Source organism: Plecotus auritus (genome assembly GCF_963455305.1).
Source record: "Plecotus auritus genome assembly, chromosome: 6".
NCBI lineage: Eukaryota > Metazoa > Chordata > Mammalia > Chiroptera > Vespertilionidae > Plecotus > Plecotus auritus.
In genome coordinates this window covers 146,506,053-146,526,437 of record NC_137773.1, presented here as the reverse complement: position 1 = coordinate 146,526,437, position 20,385 = coordinate 146,506,053, and the positions used below count along the sequence as shown (strand labels likewise).

Sequence of the window (20,385 nt, the reverse complement as noted above, 5' to 3'; positions counted from 1 at the left end):
TAACAAGAGTTCATAACGAGGTTTATAGAAGTCTATGTGGCAAAATGGTTGTTCCATGGCTATTTCATGATATCATTCATTCATCTGCTAGTGTTCAAATATAAACAGAAGCCTGCCAATGATGATACTAAAGGATTTAAGAATTCACATTATAATGCTAACATTTCTTTTTTTTTAAATCTGTTAATAGTTTTATTTCTTTTAATGTGAAATGCCATGGGACAGGATTATAAGGATGGAAAACTTAGTCAATAACTGCCTCACAAGGGATAAAAAAAATTCTGCCAGCCAAGCCCGTGTGTGTCAATGGTTGAATGTTGACCTATGGACCAAGAGGTCACGGTTGGATTCCCAGTCTGGGCACATGCCTGGGTTGCAGGCTCCACCCCCAGTAGGGGTGTGCAGGATTCTCATCATTGATGTTTCTCTCTCTGAAATCAATAAAAATATCTATAGTTATAATAGGGTAATATGCAAATTGGTCAAGATGCCGTCACGTAACGACCAATCAGCAGGAGGGCGGGGCAGCAAGCTACAAGTGGCAGAGAGCTACGAGCAGTGGTAGGTGGGGCGGCCAGCTGAGGCAAGCAGCAGAGAGCTACTCGTGCGCAGGGCCACTAGTGTTAAATAAAAGAAAAATTCTGCCATGATATTAGCAAAGATAAAGGAGAAAATTTACATTGTAAGAGGTACCATTTCCCCACAGAATACCTCTTGGCATTTCCTGAATACGTGGAATTAGTAATCTAAATAAATCGTATGTTGAGAAGAGCAACAAATAAAACTTAAAGGGATTATTAAAATAATATTTACAAGACTGAACAATTCTTGAACTCTTATTAAAACCACTAAGAACAAACAATTCTTTTATGAATTTCATAAAATGACTAAATGTGCAACTGGCATCTGCTAGTGGTGAACTGGTAATACACTATTTGTCCAGTAGCCAAACATTTGTTTTTATTGTGTTTTCTAACTGTAAGAGGTTAAATGCAAAACCTATATGATGCTATACACATAAAAAATGGTCATCAGGGGCCACACTACCAATGAAATGGTAGGTAAACCAATCTTTATCTGGTCAAGATAAAAGAAATAGCACTCTGCATGCTTCACTCTACAAGATGCATTTCCCTAGAAAGAACACAATGAAAATGGCTACAATTACAAGAAGTGAAGGAAAAGGACTGGTGGCATTATCTCTGAAGGATGCAGTGAGGTTGATCCAGGTTTATCAGAGTGTGCTACTTTTCTGAGCCTTAAGCTTTCATCTCTCAGGTGTCGATTTTCTTCTAACAGCTTTGTCATTTCTCTCTGAAGACTTTTTTACTTCCATGAATTTCCTTGTTTCAGTATCATTGAGTGAACACTGTGTGGTTTTGGCATGGGTCCATCTTGTTTAGATGCATTCAGTGGAACAGCTTTGCTAGGTTCCATATCATTCAATTTATCATCTTCCTTGGCATTTCAAAAACACATCTCAACTTAGAATCCATTAATTCATTAGGTTTTGCCTCTTTTCACAGTGCCTGTATCTGAAATGTTTGGTGGAGCAAAAATTGTACCATAAACTTGTGTTTACTCTTCATTGGGATCATAGTCAAAAGGCTGTATGTAGCATTAATAAAATTATCACAGTCAACCCGGATCAATAATTCCACTGGTGGGCCTCACACAGTATCCTGTTGGATGGATTTTGCAACTTAAGATTTGTAGTGCCTACATCTGTAAAGGCTGAGCTCTGTGGGAAGGTGGAGGACCAGGATCTATTCGTGCTGTGCCATGGCACCAGAGGCAGACGCCATCACAGTGCAGAGCAGGACAGGGTCAGGGGTGTGGCTGTGGTGGCAGTGTGCTGGCTGGGGATGGGACACTATGGAGGCTATGGCTTGGCTGAGCTCTTATGATGTGGCCAGTTCACAACTCCCACATATCTGTGCCCACCATTATGTCCTGGGTTGGTGGGCTACCGGCTGGGTCAGCAGCTCTGGATCTCACAACTGACTCAATCCCACACCAGCTGCTGGGGCCACACGCACTGCGATCCTCAGTGCCCCGTGTGATGACTTCTGAGTGCCTATGTGTGCACTCTGGCAGCCAGGAGCCTAAAACTTCTAATTTCTACTATTAAATAAACATGACAGCATTTTATTTTTAAATTGTGTTAGACATTTGTTTTCATTTTTATGGGAGATTCTGGGACCACAGTTTAGGTAAAATATTAAGGCCTTAAATTATTACACTACTAGAGGCCTGATGCACGAATTCATTCACCAGTGGGGTCCCTCGGCTTGGCCTGTAAGATTGAGCCATAACAGGCTCTCTGACATCCCCTGAAGGGTCCCAAATTGAGAGAGGGTGTAGACCAGGCCGAGGGACCCCACCGGTGCACAACTGGGGCAGGGGAGGGATGCGGCAGGTTGGCCAGCCGGGGAGAGACCGCGGGAGGGCTCCAGGGTGTGTCAGGCCCCTCTCGCTCAGTCCTGATCAGCTGGACCCCAGCAGCAAGATAACCTACCGGTCAGAGCGTCTACCCCCTGGTGGTCAGTGCACATCATAGCAAGCAGTCAAGTGGCCTTAGCATATCATTAGCATATTATGCTTAGATTGGTTGAACAGACGACCAGACACTTAGCATGTTAGACTTTTATTATATAGGATGAACAGAGTTCAACAATCCAAGTTTTAACTGTCCTATAAGAAACAGTAAGAAGCACATCTAACATATGGCAAGTAAAGTTATAAAAGAAATGTACCTGATAGTCCCATATTTTAACCAGACGGTCATCTGCACCTGAAATAAGGTATGGTTTGTCGCCACCACTGTAGTAATCAATGCAATTCACGCCTTTCTCATGTCCCTCCAAAGTGAAGTTTGGTGATGAAGAGCCCAGTTGCCACACCTTCAGAGAGCAACAGCATCTGCCAGTCAGTATGGGGTCTTGCTTTTCAGGAGACAGCTCTACCATACCTCTGACAAAGTATGTAAAATGTGAAAGCCCAGGAGAGAGAAGCTAACGAATGTTCATTTTTTCCACCCATTTGTTTTTGTTCTTTCTCACTTACCCTGAATTTCCAGGAGGCAGAATCATTATGGTGTAATCTGAAAATGCCAATTTCCAGGCTTTAATCCCTAGCAATTATGATTTAGTGGCTCTACAATGAACCTAGGAAACTAGATTTTTAACAGACACACCAGGTGATCCACTTTGAGAAACTTTAAGGGTAGGAAATGATTTTATGAGAGATTTAATATAAAGCTAATGAAATTTAATAAGATCTATTAAAAGGAGAAAATTACTGCTTAAGTGAAAGTATGGAAAAGTAATCAAACATTACTACAGCATTGGTATTGACTATCTTTATAAATATTTAATAAGTGCCAAATATATTGGGAGACCCTGTGAGAAATATAAAGATGTTTAAACAAATGTTTACCAAGTACTGTATACAACAAATTACTACAGCTAAAGATAAGACAATTCTCAAGATATACCAAATTTAGTGAAAAAAAATTAATCACTAAGTTTAATTCAAAGTTTCCAATCTATGTCAAAAGCAAGGACAATGCAATGAAAGGAAAAAAGAGTAAGATCAAAACCCCAAGATCGCCCTGGCTGGTGTGGCTCAGTGGATAGAGAGTTGGCCTGCAAACTCAAGGGTCCCGGATTCGATTCCGGTCAAGGGCACATGCCCCAGTTGCAGGCTTGATCCCCAGTAGAGGACGTGCAGGAGCCAGCTGATCAATGATTCTCTCTCATCATTGATGTTTCTATCTCTCTCTCCCTCCACTTCCCTCTCTGAAATCAATAAAAATATATTAAACAAAACAAAACACTAAGATGTTCAAACATATAACATTTAATAATAATTAAATTGTCAAGCAATTAACATACATTACATATAAAAGAAAAAAATGTTATATAAGCATACACGTGTAAGCAAAAGTTAATGCAATATATCATTTTAAATCTATGCACATAGAGATATTTTAAATATTGTAATGGAAAAAGGAACATGAGTGCACTGACTGCAACACATTTTCAGCATCTTTTTGGGGAAGGAGGGTGACACACAGTTCCTGCCCCAAATATCAACATTTCAGGGAATAAAAATTTCCAACGCACATTATTTATATTCAACGTGAAGGCCATTAAGAGAGGCAAAAGGCAATGGAATGAATGGGATGAGCATGGATGTCTGGAGGGCTTCTCAGTGTAAATCATTGTGCTAAGCCTTGAAGGATAAGTAATTCGCCAGAGGAAAATAAATCAGAAAGGGAGAGTAAAGCGTATTGCAGACACAGGGAATAGCTAAATAAGGTAAGGTTCTGTGAACATTCATGGTAACTATAGAGGATGGTGGCTAGACCAGGGTTGTAAGAGACATCTCATAGTATTAGCTGAGAAGTCCTTGTATTCTACATTAGGCATTGGAATTTTATCCTTAGGTTGGCAACTGATTAGATAGAATCCATGTTTTAGAAATTAACTGGCAGCAGTATGGAGAAAGAGTAAGAAAAAGAGAATGGAGGCAGATAAAATTCAAATAATAAACAGATTCATAATCAGCAGATGTCAACAACAAATACACTGAAAGGAGAGGAAATAGTAACCAAGAGAAGATGTGGGCATTTTTAAAATTCTGGGTTTGTAGAGGTTTAAAAGTCTTACAAAATACTGCTTCCACATGGAAAAACACCTCTTCATTAAGAACACTGAGCTGCCACAATATTTTTTCTAAACAGAATATACCTTTCTGATCAAAATGAAGTCCTATTTTGACTTCAAAATGAGCTTTTGAGAGAAACTTCAAAGATGGGAACAACTTTCTGGACAGTAGGGAGTAAAACACCTAAAATCACTGTATTTCACCAATAATCATAACTGACACAATAGTAAACACCCTACCTTGATAGTTCTGTCCAAAGATGCGCTGGCAAACTGATTGTTATCTTTGGGGTTGATCACAATCTGCATAACATAATGGGTGTGTCCTTCAAACACTTGTGAGCAAGACCACTTTTTATCCCAGTCCCAGAGCTTAATAAGCATGTCATCTAGGCCAAAAGAAAGTCTCAAGTTAGTTGCAATTTCTGTTTCTTTCATTCAGAAATAAGAAATCTCTGTGCCTTTTAAGACAGCAGAACACCAATCATTTTATGACTTACAGAAATAGTGTCAGATTTAAGTAGATAATTCAAAATCCTTATTTATTCTAAGAATAAACTTAATTCTCTACAGAAAAGTAGAGATAAAATAGAGAAATTACTAATAACAAATATAAAAATTTCATGGAAAAATTTAAGAGAGACTCTGAGCTTTACAGGATGACAAAAGAGTAATGCAAGTTCAATTAGAATATAAGTATGGCCCAGGTGGTGTAGTATAGCGGTTGAGTGTAGATCTAGGAACCAAGAGATCACTGGTTCGATTCCTGGTCAGGGCACATGCCTGGGTTGAGGGCTATATCGCCTGTGGAGGGCGTACAGGAGGCAGCCCATCCATGATGTTTCTCTCATCAATGTTTCTATCTCTCTATCCTTATCCCTTCTCCTCTCTCACTAAAAAATCAATAAAAACATTAAAAAAAAAAAGAATATAACTATGACTGAACAATGATGGCAATGACTATTAGGGAATAAGCAGTTCTCTTATACTACAGGATTGGTTTTAAAAGTTTAGAATTACTTCTCAATTTTTAACTTAAAAATGTTTCAAAGAGATATTACCAATTCAGTGCAACTTGTTTTAATTGCCCTCCAAAAGGTCCACTGTTTTATACATAATACCAAGGAGCAAACTAGTCTGAACATAAAGGTAAAACTGACTAGGGTATATGGCAACCTGCCAAAAGCTCCCTCATCAGCATGTAAATGAGCTTTCTTTTCAGCAGATGTTTAAGCATCTTCAGATCTTCCCTGACAGGAATTGAAGCAATTCTGCTATACAAATCCTAAATAGAGTTGATATTTCATTAAAATATAAAAAGCACGCAGCATCGATATCAAGTTAATGGATTTAAATAGTTTAAAGGCTTCTTGGAATTAGAACTCTACTTGTAGCAGCAGTAAAGAATTGCATGTCTCAGTGAATGAAAATAAATTACTCAAAGAGATGCACATGACCAAAAGGGGTCACCTCTTACCACTGCTAGTGAGAATGAAAGGCTGGGTTGGATGAACAGCGATACAGCGAATGTAGTCTGAGTGCGCTTCAAACATATGAACTCTCTCCAGAGTATTGTAATTGAACACTCTAATCTGCATGTCATCCTAGAAATGGAAATTTAAAAACTATCATTAAGGTTATGAAGTAAATTGCATGAAAAAAATATACTACAGGCTCGGGGTATAAAGCCCATGCTTCAAAACATTGCACTAATTTACAAAACAAACCAAGAATCAGAATTCTGCAACTCATTTACATAATCTTTGACCAATTCAGAAACTGGGATTAGAAATTCATATAATTACTTACCGCTCCTGTCACAACCCAATTCTTTCTTGCAACAAACTTTGCAGCTCGAACAGGAAGGTCACATACTTCAAATGTTTTCACCAGCGTCTTTAAAATTTAACAAGAATATACACTTTGAGTTATGGGAAAATAACTGAAAAATCTATTCTATTTTATTTTAAACATCTAATTTAAAATATTATTAGGCTAAAATATGAAAGCTCAGCAATCAAGTTAAAAAGAAATAGATCGTTTTTTTTTCAACAGGTTCAAAATTAAAATACTTATAAAAAATAAAAGAAAGTGAATGTTCACAAGATGAAATTCCAGATCCTCTGTGCTCCAGCATTTCCCTACTTCTCTAGTTTCATCTTTGGCTACTCCCAAACTTACCTTTATTCCTGTTCCCTCTGCCTGAAAACCCGCCCAAAGGATCTTATACTTCCCTATCATAACTTAGCACCTTCATAATTATGTGTTTAATATCAATCCTTCCTGCTAAGCTCTCTGAGAGCAGGAATCTTGTTCACCACTATATTCCCAAGAGTCTAAAACACTGACCGGAAAACAACCAGTGTTGTTATAAGTATTTGTTGAATGAACTAGCTCCTAGTTTCTTCTTTTTAAAATGAAATCCATAAACTCAGAAGATAAACTCACAAACAAGAAACAACTCTTTTGTACACTTTAGCCTATGCTTCCATACAAATGTTATTTCTTTTTAGTGAAATAACTAAAGAGAAACAGTGATGTAGATGTTCCTTCAAGCTGCTCCAAAAGGAGTAATATACACAGGATAAAGGTAAAAAACTAGGAGACACTCCTAGAACGAGAAGGGGTGAATGCATTTCTTTGTTCTCCCATTGAGATTCCTTGTTCTTTAAAATTCTGAAAAATCAAACTATGGTTTTTCAATCTCTTTTTTCGTACCATAGAGTAATAAAAACAGCACATCTTACAGACTGATTAACCATGTGAACTAAACAAAAAGAATAGGGACTAGCTCATCAGAACTTTAAGCCTACTACTCTGGCGTGGGAAGCTTCTTCAGACAAATATTGAATAACTAGAAGCCCGATGCACGAAATTCGTGCAAGGGGCTTGGCCCTCGCAGCCCCTCACAGCCTTGGCTGGCCCTCGAAGCTCTGGCTTCATCCGAAAGGTCGTCAGGAAGGACAACCGAAAGGTTGTTCAGCTGTTCGGTCTAATTAGCATATTAGCTCTTTATTATATAGGAATAGGATTGGGGACATTAGCTCCAACCTATACAGCTGCTACCAGTTAACTGTGCTAGAGACACTGAGAACAGATAGAAATGCAATCTATAAGATCACAGACAAAGCCACTAAAGCTCAGGAGGAGCCAACAAATCCAGGGATCTGTTGAGCAGTAAAAATAAAACAGCTGTAGAACAAATAGTCATGGTTCAGGTCCACATTGGTAAAGATGACATGAGAGCTAGTCTCCATACTAAAAGCTAAACAATCTAAAGAGAGGGAAAAACTACACATTCAACATATAAACACCCAATGTAAGTTAGGGAAAAAATGACTGACACAGGTCTTATACACAATTTTACCTAATTTGATTTAACCCTTTTGACAAGCTTGTGATGCAGGGAGGGAAACAATCTCATCTTCACTACAGATAAGTAAACTGAGCCTCAACATGGTTGAAAGGCTTGCCCATATCATTTAATTAGCAGAATGGCTTCAAATTCTAACATACTGATTTTTTAACCATTGTGGCCACCACCTTAAAAAGTATATAATATCTTATTTGAAATTCAAGTACATTTGAATTTATTTCCAAAACCCTTTTTATTTAAGAATTTTGCTTCCAATTATACATGAGTGGTAAGTGACTCCTGTTGGTGATAAACAGGAAAGAAAAAAATCAGGGAAAACCAAAAATACATCAACCATTCAAAAAGACTGAGTATGCACAATGAGCCTGACTGCCAGGTATGCACTTGAAGCAATAGTGGGAACTAAGACTAGGATCATTCCTGCCCTCATAGTACCTCCATTCTTTTTTTTTTTTTTTTAAATATATTTTATTGATATTTTACAGAGAGGAGGGGAGAGGGATAGAGAGCTAGAAACATCGATGAGAGAGAAACATCGATCAGCTGCCTCTTGCACACCTCCCACTGGGGATGTGCCCGCAACCAAGGTACATGCCCTTGACCAGAATCGAACCCGGGACCCTTCAGTCCGCAGGCCAACGCTCTATCCACTGAGCCAAACCGGTTTCGGCAGTACCTCCATTCTTGAAAAAAAGAAAATTAAACAACTTACTACTGATGAGATAAATTATGAAAGCACAAGCAGATGGCCTTGCAGGAGGACACAGAAGGGTACAGAAGGGAAAATCAAGGCAAAGTAGATGGTCTAGATCAGTGGTCAGCAAACTGCGGCTCGCGAGCCACAATGCGGCTCTTTGGCCCCTTGAGTGTGGCTCTTCCACAAAATACCACGTGTGGGCGCGCATGTACAGTGCGACTGAAACTTCGTGGCCCATGCCCAGAAGTCGGTTTTCGGCTCTCAAAAGAAATTTCAATCATACTGTTGATATTTGGCTCTGTTGCCTAATGAGTTTGCCGACCACTGGCCTAGATCAGTAGTTCTCAACCTTTCTAATGCCATGACCCTTTAATACAGTTCCTCATGTTGTGGTGATCCCCAACCATAAAATTATTTTCGTTGCTACTTCATAACTGTAACTTTGATACTGTTATGAATCGTAATGTAAATATCTGTGTTTTCTGATGGTCGTGGCCCACAGGTTGAGAACTGCTTCTGTAGAGCCTAAGACCACTGGAAAACACAGATATTTACATTACGATTCATTAACAGTAGCAAAATTACAGTTATGAAGTAGCAATGAAAATAATTTTATGGTTGGGGGTCACCACAACATGAGGAACTGTATTAAAGGGTCGCGGTATTAGAAAGGTTGAGAACCACTGGTCTAGATAGAGTTATGTTACAGTAAAGCCTAGAGAAAGATAAGGGAAATACACCAAGGTATTAGCCTATACTACAGTGAAATGACAGAGCTGAGAGATAGTTAAATGGAGCTGACAGAGGGGATCCCTAGAAAGAAGTAGGAAGTGTGGTGGGGGTGAGGGGAAGCATGAGCATATCTATTAAGCATGAAATCAGAAAGGTTTCAAACATCTGGAAGAAAAAGTAGACCGAAAAGAAAACCACACGAAACAGAATGCAGATATTATCTGCATCAAGGCAAAAGGAATTCACAAGGTAAAGATCTGAAATTGCAGAAGACAGAAATCATGAACTAGTAATATAGTAATAAATGTAATGTTTATTATTCATTAGTTCAACAAACAATTATTGAGCACTCACTATGGGTCAGGTAATATTTTAGGCACATGGATGCAGCAGAGAACTAAGTGTTAATGTGCATAAAATGTCACCAATGGGGTCTTGATTTAGTGTGCAGTCATTATTGTTTCATTATAGTGACATAAGGCTTTTAACAGTATTTTTCGGTTTACTCCAGACCTTAGTCCCCTAAGCCTATTTTGCTATCTTAAATTCCTCAAATGTGAATATGTGAATTTTTATCTGTATTTAATAACTTAACCTTGGGCATTGTGGATAATCCTAATATATAAAAAGCTAGGGGCCGTAACAACCAAACCAACCAGACGACCAAACAGCAGGCTGCGTGGGGCAACCAGGCCGGCAGGGGGAGCACTGAGGGGCGACCAGGCCGGCAGGGGGGGCATCTAGGGGCGATCAGGCTGGCAGTGGGGGGCAGTTAGGGGCAACCTGGCTGGCAGCAGGGGGCAATTAGGGGCAACCAGGCTGGTGGGGGGTGGGGAGGGCAGTGAGGGGTGACCAGGACGGCGGGAGGGGGGGGGCATTTAGGGGCAACCAGGCAGGCAGGTGAGCAGCTAGGAGCCAGCGGTCCAGGATTGTGAGAGGGATCACGAACTGGAGAGGGTGCAGGCTGGGCTGAGGGGAGACCCCCCCCCTACCCGTGCACGAATTTTGTGCACTGGGCCTCTAGTTACTGTATAAGCAGACATAACTGTATGGTAAAGTGCTGAGTATATGTTCTGTACTTTGAAAGAAAAAGATTAAGGATGGTCAAGAAAGATTAGAAAATATGAGATAAATTAATTTGAAGGATACATTATTTACTCATATGAAAGAGTGAACAAAACAAGCATTTAAGGCAAATATTCCATAAAATGCATATTCTAATATGTGTAATCAAAAGCTGACTACAAATATTTCTCTGATGTAATTTAAAATTTGTGTGGCTGTTTGAAAGTTAACTACATACCATATTAAGCACTGGAAGAGAAAGAAAGTTTAAAATCCCATTCTTGAGATTGTTAAAATATTCACTAAATGGAACATTAAGTATTACTAATTACTTTCTCTAGAGCAAGTACTCATATTGGTGTCAGTTTCCTTAATCTCAAAGAAAAGCTAATGCTACATACATAATAATTTAACATTTAAATACTGTATAATACAAGCCCAGAACAGTGTCTCCCACAAGCTATGTTCCTCTTTACTGAAAATACTTTGTACCAATTTGAGAAAGCAATCTGAACATAGCTACTGGACTCTGTTATATTTCTCCTTTCTCATTATAAACATAGTCTAACACAACATTTCTAATAAAGCCCTTAAAAATTCCTACCTGTGTTTCATGATTCCAAACACACACACTGCCATTGTAAAGACTTGCCAACATCCATGGCTCTGTAGGATGCAAATCCACACTCTTAACTCGATCAGACCGAGCAGTTAGCTTTCTCTTGATATCAAGTCGTAGAGGCTAAGAAGAAACAACATTAAAAAAAATTAAAATGCTATGCCAAATAAAATGTTTCAGATTTTAACTATAAACAGTGTATTAACAACAGGCTTACAAAACAACTCAGTTTTTGCTTTGCTAAACTGTAGAGTTTCAAGTCTAAATGTTTGGATGGAGTAGACCAAAAACAACAAAAACCCAGAATGCATGTTACCTGCATTAAAGCAAAGAAATTCACAAGGTAAATTCTTCTACTTCTTCACTTATATACACAAAAAAATATAAATATTTAAATTTATAGCTGAAGTTGTCAAGCATTTTGGTCTCAGGACACATTTATACTCTTCAAAAAGTTCAGCACCTTAATAAACTTTTTTACATGGGTTATAGCTATTGATATTTACCATGTTAAAAATTAAAACTAAGACAACTTAAAATATTTATGCATTAAGTCATGTTCAAGTAACAATAAACCCATTTCATGTTAACTTAACACACTTTTATAAAAAATAATTATATTTTCAAAAAAAATTAGTGAGGAGAGGCAATGTTTCACATTTTTACAAAACTTTAAATTCTGATTTAATAGAGAACAGTTGTTTTTTCATATCTGCTTAGGCTTTCAATATGTTGTTTTGGTTGATGCATATGAAAAAACACATCTGGCCTCACAAAGATATGTAGTTAGCAAGAAAGAAATATTTTAACTTTTTTTTTTTCCAAATAACTGGATATTCTTTGATATCAACACCAACACTTAACAAGTGGTAGTTTTTTAAAGGTCACTTGCAATGTAAAATCGGAAACCATACAAATTAACTTTTTATACTTTGTTACTTAAAATCCATTGGTCTATTTTGTATTTTTAATAGATCCATGCATCATTTTGTAACATCATGCACACTGATCATTTGGAAACAGTTGGTTCACTGAATTATGCAGATCTCCCACATGTTGACTTATTTCACTACACGGTATCAAAATCACATTCATTATTATCACCACCAACTTCAAATGATTTTTTTAAGAATTACAAATCTGTTAAGGTCAGTGATAAAAGTTTACTAAAATTCTAACTCACTGAAAAGCTCTAATTTTATTATTAGCAACAAATACTGTCAGGGACCAAATAACTTGTTTCAGTTTTTAGAAAATGTATGCCAAATAATCAAGTCTGAGCAACCACAATCTGTCAGCCATTGTTACAGTAAAGCTAGCAACTTAAACAGTATGCAACAGAAGTGCCTCACGCATACTTCCCATTTCATCACACAGAATAATTAAAAGTTGTATACACGGTGTTGAGATGTGATAAAATTAATAATTTTTATTGCTTCATCAATGACATTCTTAATGAAACTAGCTCTTTAGAAAAAATTGTGTGACAGTGAAGAAATACACTATCAGTACAATTTGGTGACACTGGCATTTTCACCTTTCATTACTTTTACAGCATCAGATATATGTTACAAATAGCAACACAGTAAAAAAAGGCCCATGGTGTCTTACTATTAGGAAAACAGTTTTAATTTGTGGACCTTATGAAAAAATATGGGGGGCTCCTACAAGATCATAGACCACATTTTCAGACTCTTGGTTTATAGACTATTTAGTAAATAAATATAAAATATCTACTTAATCACAAATTCTTGCCCATGTCATTAGTATCACATAAGAAAATATTCTTAAGTGTTATTCATGAAGTCTTTGTTTAGTAACCCTAAATTATAGAATTAATCAAAACAGTATAGTATTGGCATAAAAACAGACAGATCAATTGAATAAAATAGAGAGCCCAGAAATAAACCTACACATATATGTAGTCAAGTAATCTATATATACAAAAGGCTAAGCGATTGGCCAATCGGCCAGTACCTATGATGTGCTACTGACCACCAGGGGGCAGATGCTCAATGCAGGAGCTGCTGAGAGACAGCAACTTTGCAGAGTGCCCTCTCCCACTCCCAGACCCCTCGGGGGATGTCAAAGAGCCGGTTTCAGCCTGATCCCCACATGCCAGACCAAGGGACCCCACCTGCCGGAGGGACCCCGCTCACTCCGCAGATGCCCTTTGAGCTGTGGGGCTGCCCCAGGTGCAGCCAGCCAGGGAGGGACCATGGGAAGTTGGCTCCAGGGTGTGAACGGCCCATCCCGCCCAGTACCGCCTCGTTGGCCACCTTCTAATTAATTCCCTATCAATGTGCACGAATCCATGCACCGGGCCGCTAATTTATGATAAAGGAGCCAAGAATACACAACAGGGAAAGGCTGTCTCTTCAATAAGTGGTGTTGGGAAAACTGAATAACCACATGCAAAACAATGTAGCTGAACTCCTATCTTACACCATCCACAAAAATTGACTCAAGACTTCAATGTAAGACCAGAAACCATAAACTCCTAGAAGAAAACATAGGAACAAAGCTCCTCGACATCTATAGTAGATATTATTTTTTTAATCTGATACCAAAAACCAAGGCAATGAAGATAAAAATAAGTGGGACTACCTCAAACTAAAAAGCTTCTCCACAGCAAAGGCAACCATCAATAAAATGAAAAGGCAACCTACTGAATGGGAGAAAATAATTGCAAATCATGTATCTGATTAGGGGCTAATATCCAAAACATATTAAAAATTCATGCTACTCAATAGCAAAAAAAAAAAAAAAAACACACAAAAAAAACAATCCAATTTAAAATGGGGCAGATGATCTGAATAGACATATTTCTAAAGAACACATATGGCCAACAGGTATATGAAAAGATGCTCAACATCACTGCTCACCAGGGAAATGCAAGTCAAAAACCACAAGAAGAGCCCTGGCTGGGTGGCTTAGTTGGTTGGAGTGTCATCCCGTACATCAAAAGGTTGGTTGTGAGTTCAATCCCCAACTGGGGCATGTACTGGAGCAGGCGTCCTCAAACTACAGCCCACGGGCCACATGCAGCCCGCCGAGGACATTTATCTGGCCCGCCGGGTGCCGCTGCCGGTCCTGCTTAGCAGCTGATTCGTCTGGGCCCGCAGTGCGCATAGGAATTTGTTCATAGTTTTTTTTTTAAACTATAGTCCGGCCCTCCAACGGTCTGAGGGACAGTGAACTGGCCCCCTGTTTAAAAAGTTTGAGGACCCCTGTACGGGAGGCAACTGATAGATATGTTTCTCTCTTTCTCAAATCAATAAAAACATAACCTTGTGTGAGGATTTAAAAATAAAAAAAAACATACATACATACATAAAACATTCTTGGGTGCGAATTTAAAAAAAACACCAGTCAACCACCACCACACAATAAGATATAACCTCACACTTGTTAGAATGGCTGTATCAAAAACACAAGAAATAACAAGTGTGGGTGAGGATGCAGGGTAAAGGGAACCCTTGTGCACGCTTGGTGGGAATATTAATTGGTGCAGCCACTATGGAAAACAGGTCTTAAACATTATGCTAAATGAAATAAGTCACACAGAAAAAGATGAATACTGTATGATCTCACTTATATGTGGAATTTAATAAAAACAAACTCATAGATCTGTTCATAGAGAAACCATTGGTGGTTGCAAGGGGCAAGGGATAGGGGATTGGTGAAATGGGTGAAGAAGTCAGAGTACAGACTTCCACTTATAAAATAAGTCATGGGGACAGTATGGTGACTATAATTAATAATACTGCGTTGCACATATGAAAGTTGCTATGTATTGTGATGGATATTAACTAGACTTACTGTGGTGGTGATCATTTCACATTATGTATATACAAATATCTAATCACTAATTGTGATTATTGCTATATTTCAATTACATATTGAAACTAATGTTATATGTCAATTATACCTCAACAAAAATAAATCGAGTTCTTCGGAGAAAAGTAGATTTATTTTGGCAATAATGCTAGGCAATGTAATGCGTGATCAATATGGGCTATATCTATGTCCATGAAGGCCTTTGGAGTCAAATGGGAGTGGTTATATTATTTTAATGAATTTAAGTTACGGGAACCTAATGGAAAGTAGAACAATTTTAAACAAGAACTAAAATACTCCCTCAAGCCAGAAAATACTAATAGTTTAAAATTGCTTTTTTCAACCTGGATTTCTCGTCTAAACCACAAAACAGAAAATGATTTAAATAACTAATTTCTTAATTCTCCCAAAGATACCATTTCAGGAGAAAAGTTAATTCATTATATACATGATGCCTTATGACAGTAGCCTTAATTCTCTCTTTTAAAAGCAAATTGAGGAAGACTGATTTAAAATCTATTTCCCCTTCAACAGGTCTTAAACACAAACTAAAAGTTTATCTGGCAAGTTGTTACCATCAAATTTTTATTTTTGTGAACATCCATGATGCTCATGAATGGGACAAATTTAAGGTTACTTTTCAACACAAAATGAAGATCACTAGATAATTTCAGCAGAGAGAATTTCCCAAGACAAAGCAAACACCTCACAAGGCTTTTATTCACATTTTGGCATCTGTATCAAATTTGGGTCACTGATTACTTCAAACCTTGTTCTTATGTCTATACAAGCCTTTCCACTTTTACCACCAACCTATACGTCTTAATTTACTTTAAAAGATCTGAGTTCCCTGGCTCTTCTCTATGATCACCACAAAAATGTTTCCACTGTCATACCTTCCTCTCCATCTCAAACTTTCTACTTTCAAACATCACCTCCACATTCTTTGCTCATTCAGGGAAGCAGGACCTTTTACTTCATCCATTTCTGAATTTTGCCCCATTAATTATCATCACAAATTTCTAACTTTTTCTGATCTCTTCAGAGTCAACAAACATGAAGTGTCTGTTATGTATCAGCAACCATGGTGAGGGCTTTCACTAAGCCAGCATTATCTCATATTTTTCCTCTACTAAATGAGGAAATTGGACACTTACAAGTGTATATTTTTTCATTAAAATGTTTTAAATAACTGATTATTTAAAAAACAATGCTCCAGGAAGGTGAGACAAGAGACTGAGGAACCTCAATACACCTTTGAGAAAATAAAATAAAAAATACAATTTTTATTTCAGAGAAGAAGAGGGAAAGATAGAAACATCCATGATGAGAACCATTGATCGGTTGCCGCCTGAACACCCACTACTGGGGACAGAGCACACAACCTAGGCATGTGCCCTGACAGGGAATGGAACTGTGACCTCCTGGTTCATAGGTCAAAGGTTAGCCACTGAGCCACACTGGCCGGGCAACCCCAGTATACCTTTATCTATACCCAATGCACAAATTCTAGTTTCAAAAGCACAGCCAAGATCTCTTGCTATATTTCTCCCAACATTTAAGTGACTACAAGTGACTACTTGGAATGAGACATTGTACTTAGGCACTCTGGAAAACAAAGATGATTAAAACACTCATACTGAACCCTCAATTCTAAATTACTCCCTCCATCTTCCAAAAGCTGGATTCATTTAGTACTCAGCTGAATGCTTCTGTCATCAATATGATCTTTCTTATTACCCTAGCTAGAAGTATCCTTTCCTATGGGATCCTGTAGACTAAATTTTAAACTTTAAAAATATATACAGTCTCTATTTCTAGAGTAAATGTTCTTTAAGGGTAGGGTCATTGCTTATTCGTGACTTTATCTCCACAGCACCCCATATAAGTATACCTCGGGAATATTTCGGTCTGGTTTTAGACCACTGCAATAAGACAAGTCACACAAATTTTTTGGTTTCCCAGTGCATGTAAAATTATGTTTACACTATACTGTAGTCTATTAAGTGTGCAATAGCATTGTGTCTAAAAAACAATACCATAATTTAAATACTTTATTGCTAAAAAAAAAATGCTAACCATCACCTAAGCCTTCAGCAAGTTGTAATCTTTTTGCTGGTGGAAGGTCTTACCTTCAATTTTTAAAATACCCAGTTTTTGTGAAGTGCAATAAAGAACAGTAAAATGAGGTATGCCTATATTTAGGTATGGGGGTTTAGGGACAGACAGTACAATCCAGGTCTAGAGAATCATGTTGAAATCAAATTTCAGTTCCACCATTCATTTAAAATGTGCAATAGTGGGCAAGTTTACTTAGCTTCTCTCAGGCTGGACACAAGTAAAAGAGTGACAATACAATTATCTGTTTCTTAGAGTTATGAGAATTAGGAGGCAAAAGTTTAGCAAAGTGCATGGAACATAGTAAACACTTTATGGTAAAAGAGTGAATGAATAAATTCATTTTGGATATTACACAAAAGATTTAAAATGTATTAAAGAATGAAGGAGCCCTGGCCAGGTTGGCTCAGTGGATAGAGCATCGACCTGTGGACTAAAGGGTGTCGGGTTCTATTCCGGTCAGGGGCACATTCCCGGATTGTGGGTTCAATCCCCAGTAGGGTGCAGCCAATCAATGATTCTCTCATCATTGATGTTTCTATCTCTTTCCCTCTCCCTTCCTCTCTGAAATCAACAAAAATATATTTTTGAAAAAAGAATGAAGGAAATATTTCACTATAAAAATATATATTTTTTAAATTTCTTTATTAAGGTATCACTTATTTGTGCTCATCCCCCCATTCCCCTCCCGAACCCTTCCCCATGCATGCCCCCACCCCCCTGTTGTCTGTGAAAATATATTCTTAAATGCAAAAGAAAACTAAATTATGAACCAAGGGCCTTTTCCAAAAATGCCCATTACTAAAAGCACAGTAGACCCCAGACCCAAGCAGGTCGTTGGCAATATGAGGTGGTATAACTAGAGAGACTTGAAGTCTTGCTCAGGGCTCTTAATCTGGGGACCCAAGCAAGCTCATGGATGAGATTGGGGGTGGGGTGTCTGTGGGCAAATCCACTGAAATTTTATGCAACACTGTGCTTCTCTATGCATTTTTCTGGGAGTACCTATACTTTCACCAGGTTACCCAAGATTCCTGTTGTAGTTCTGTCTCAATTTACCTCGTACAAACTTAATTTTAAGTTTTATTTTCTAACTAGTGGCCCGGTGCACAAAATTCATGCACATTAAAAGGGGATTAATCAGAGGAAATAATTTAATATTGCTATTTGCCCTTTCTCTATAATAGAAGTGGCAGAGATGAAAGAAAATTAGTAAAATGTATATGAAAACCTTCCTCCTGTCAGAGTCTGGGGCACACCATGGGACCCAGAGTCAAGTCCCCGCCCACCCACATTCGCCTCAAAATTGCGTGAGATCCAGACCCAGCCACCCCCCCCCCATTGGGCTAGATCCAGACCAGGCCATTCCCACCCTTGTCAAGCCCCCCCCCCCCCGGGCAGGGGACGTAGCCTCAGGTCCCCTGGCCGGGTGCCAGGACGGGGGGCATGGCCTGAGGTCCCCCAGACCAGGGCGGGGGGTGTGCCTTGAGGTCCCCCGTCAAGCCCTGCCAGGTGTGGGACACGGCCTGAGATCCCCTGTCAAGCCCCGCTGGGTGGGGAGCACGGCCTGAGGTCCCCTGTCAAGCCCCACCAGGCAGGAGGGCACAGCCTCAGGTCCCCTGGCCCGGTGCTGGGGTGGGGGGTGCGGCCTGAGGTCACGCGGCCTGAAGTCCCCTGGCCTGAAGTCCCCTGTCTAGCCCCACCTGGTGGGGAGCGTGGCCTGAGGTCCCCCGGCCTGGCGCTGGGGTGGGGGGAGCAGCCTGAGGTCCCCTAGCCCAGCACCAGGACGGAAAGCACACCTTGAGGTCCCCCATCAAGCCCAGCGGGGCGGGAGGCGTGGCCTCAGGTCCCCTGGCCTGGCGCAGGAGGCATGGCCTGAGGTCCCTTGTCAAGCCCTGCCAGGTGGGGGGGGTGCAGTCTGAGGTCCCCTAGCCCAGCACCAGGAAGGGAAGTGCACCTTGAGGTCCCCTGTCAAGCCCCATGGGGGGGGCATAGCCTCAGGTCCCTGCTGATTGCTCGTTAAGGTTCCTTATGGGAACTTGGCCTCAGCTGTGGGTGTAGCCATCTTTGTGACAGAGAGATGGTTAATTAGCATATTCCCTCTTTATTAGATAGGAGGATTGCCAGATGAGGAACTTGGACTTAATACCTAAGCTTCAAAATCTTTGAACCTGTGCTTCACAACAAGCAAAAAAAAAAAAAAAAAAAAGACAGGAAAATGTTTAAATATAAAATACCGACTTTCTTACTTTGTTTCAGAAATGATATTTTCACACTATTGTTCTTCTTATAATTAAACACTCTTGTGAAAAAGTATTTCAGGGCATTTTTGAGAGAATAAAAAAAAAAGTGCTGTCGACTGCCACCATATTTACAAGTGCAGAAAAGCAGGCCGGTTTTATGAACTCTCTCACCCTTCTTTCCCCTTAGAAACCTAAGTCATAATCTCAAAGCATTTGAAATTCCACTTCTGACTCCTTTACACTTTATTTTCTTTTTCTCTTTTGCCTTTCTACTTAAGTTCGTAGTCTGTGGTCAGCACACACTATACCAGGATTGAGTACAATCTGAATGCAAGGCCAGCTGAAACCGTTTTAAGGGCAGAATGCGGTAATTATGCCAAAGCCTTCCACGAAGTCCGTTTTCGGCCTTTTGTATTTCCCTGCACCGCGGATCCCCCCGCAGACTTCAGGAGCTCTGTCACCAAGCCCTGGGTACCCATGGAGTCAGGGACCCCTCAATTCCAGGTACTGCTTCCCTAAACCACTGCGGACTCCTGGGTCCACCGCCTCCTCACGAACTCGCACTGGGTCAGGGCCCCACAGGCCTGAGGCGGCGGCCACAGCGGGACCCCAGGCCGCTTCTTACCGCGGTCCCCCGTCCAGGAGTCCCAGGAATGCCTCCCGGCCCAAGGGACCTTGCTCCCTCCAGCAGGGTCTGCACCTACCATGGCTCTGTCGGTTCGAGCCCAGACGCCCTCACTTGCAACTGGCGACACAGTCCCTGAAGAGACCCACGGACCCGCTGACCGACTGACTGACGTGGAACTTCCGGGAAGCAGTTCTCGCGATAGGGAGACCAGGACGCGAGCGCCTGCGCCAACCCGGAGTAAGACTGACGTTTCCCAAGCCCCGCCCCAGTTTCCTAGGCAACAGGGTCCGCCCCAAGAAGCCTATCCTTCCCGGCGCGGCGAGAGCAGGCGGGGTGTGGCCTGAGCCACCGAGGGGTGTGGCCTGGCGCGGCTAAGCGTGGATGAGAACTTGAAAAC

At 40.0% G+C, this 20,385-nt stretch overlaps 1 protein-coding gene and 1 pseudogene across 2 annotated transcripts in view; both read right to left on the bottom strand.

Annotated features, from left to right (window-relative positions):
• COPB2 (COPI coat complex subunit beta 2) overlaps positions 1 to 20,154 on the bottom strand; it is a 38,804-nt gene extending 18,650 nt beyond the window's left edge. The window contains exons 1-6 of the mRNA XM_080675202.1: positions 20,065 to 20,154; positions 11,145 to 11,282; positions 6,480 to 6,566; positions 6,148 to 6,274; positions 4,911 to 5,059; positions 2,757 to 2,903 (exon numbers count right to left, since the gene is read on the bottom strand). Of these exons, the coding sequence (XP_080531328.1) occupies positions 2,757 to 2,903; positions 4,911 to 5,059; positions 6,148 to 6,274; positions 6,480 to 6,566; positions 11,145 to 11,282; positions 20,065 to 20,067 (651 nt within the window). The 5' untranslated portion in view covers positions 20,068 to 20,154. The remainder of the gene's footprint in view (positions 1 to 2,756; positions 2,904 to 4,910; positions 5,060 to 6,147; positions 6,275 to 6,479; positions 6,567 to 11,144; positions 11,283 to 20,064) is intronic.
• Positions 1,118 to 1,805, bottom strand: LOC308250543 (vesicle-associated membrane protein-associated protein A-like; annotated as a pseudogene). The gene has a single exon. The product of its transcript is annotated as a vesicle-associated membrane protein-associated protein A-like (transcript).
• Positions 20,155 to 20,385: the final 231 nt, after the last annotated feature.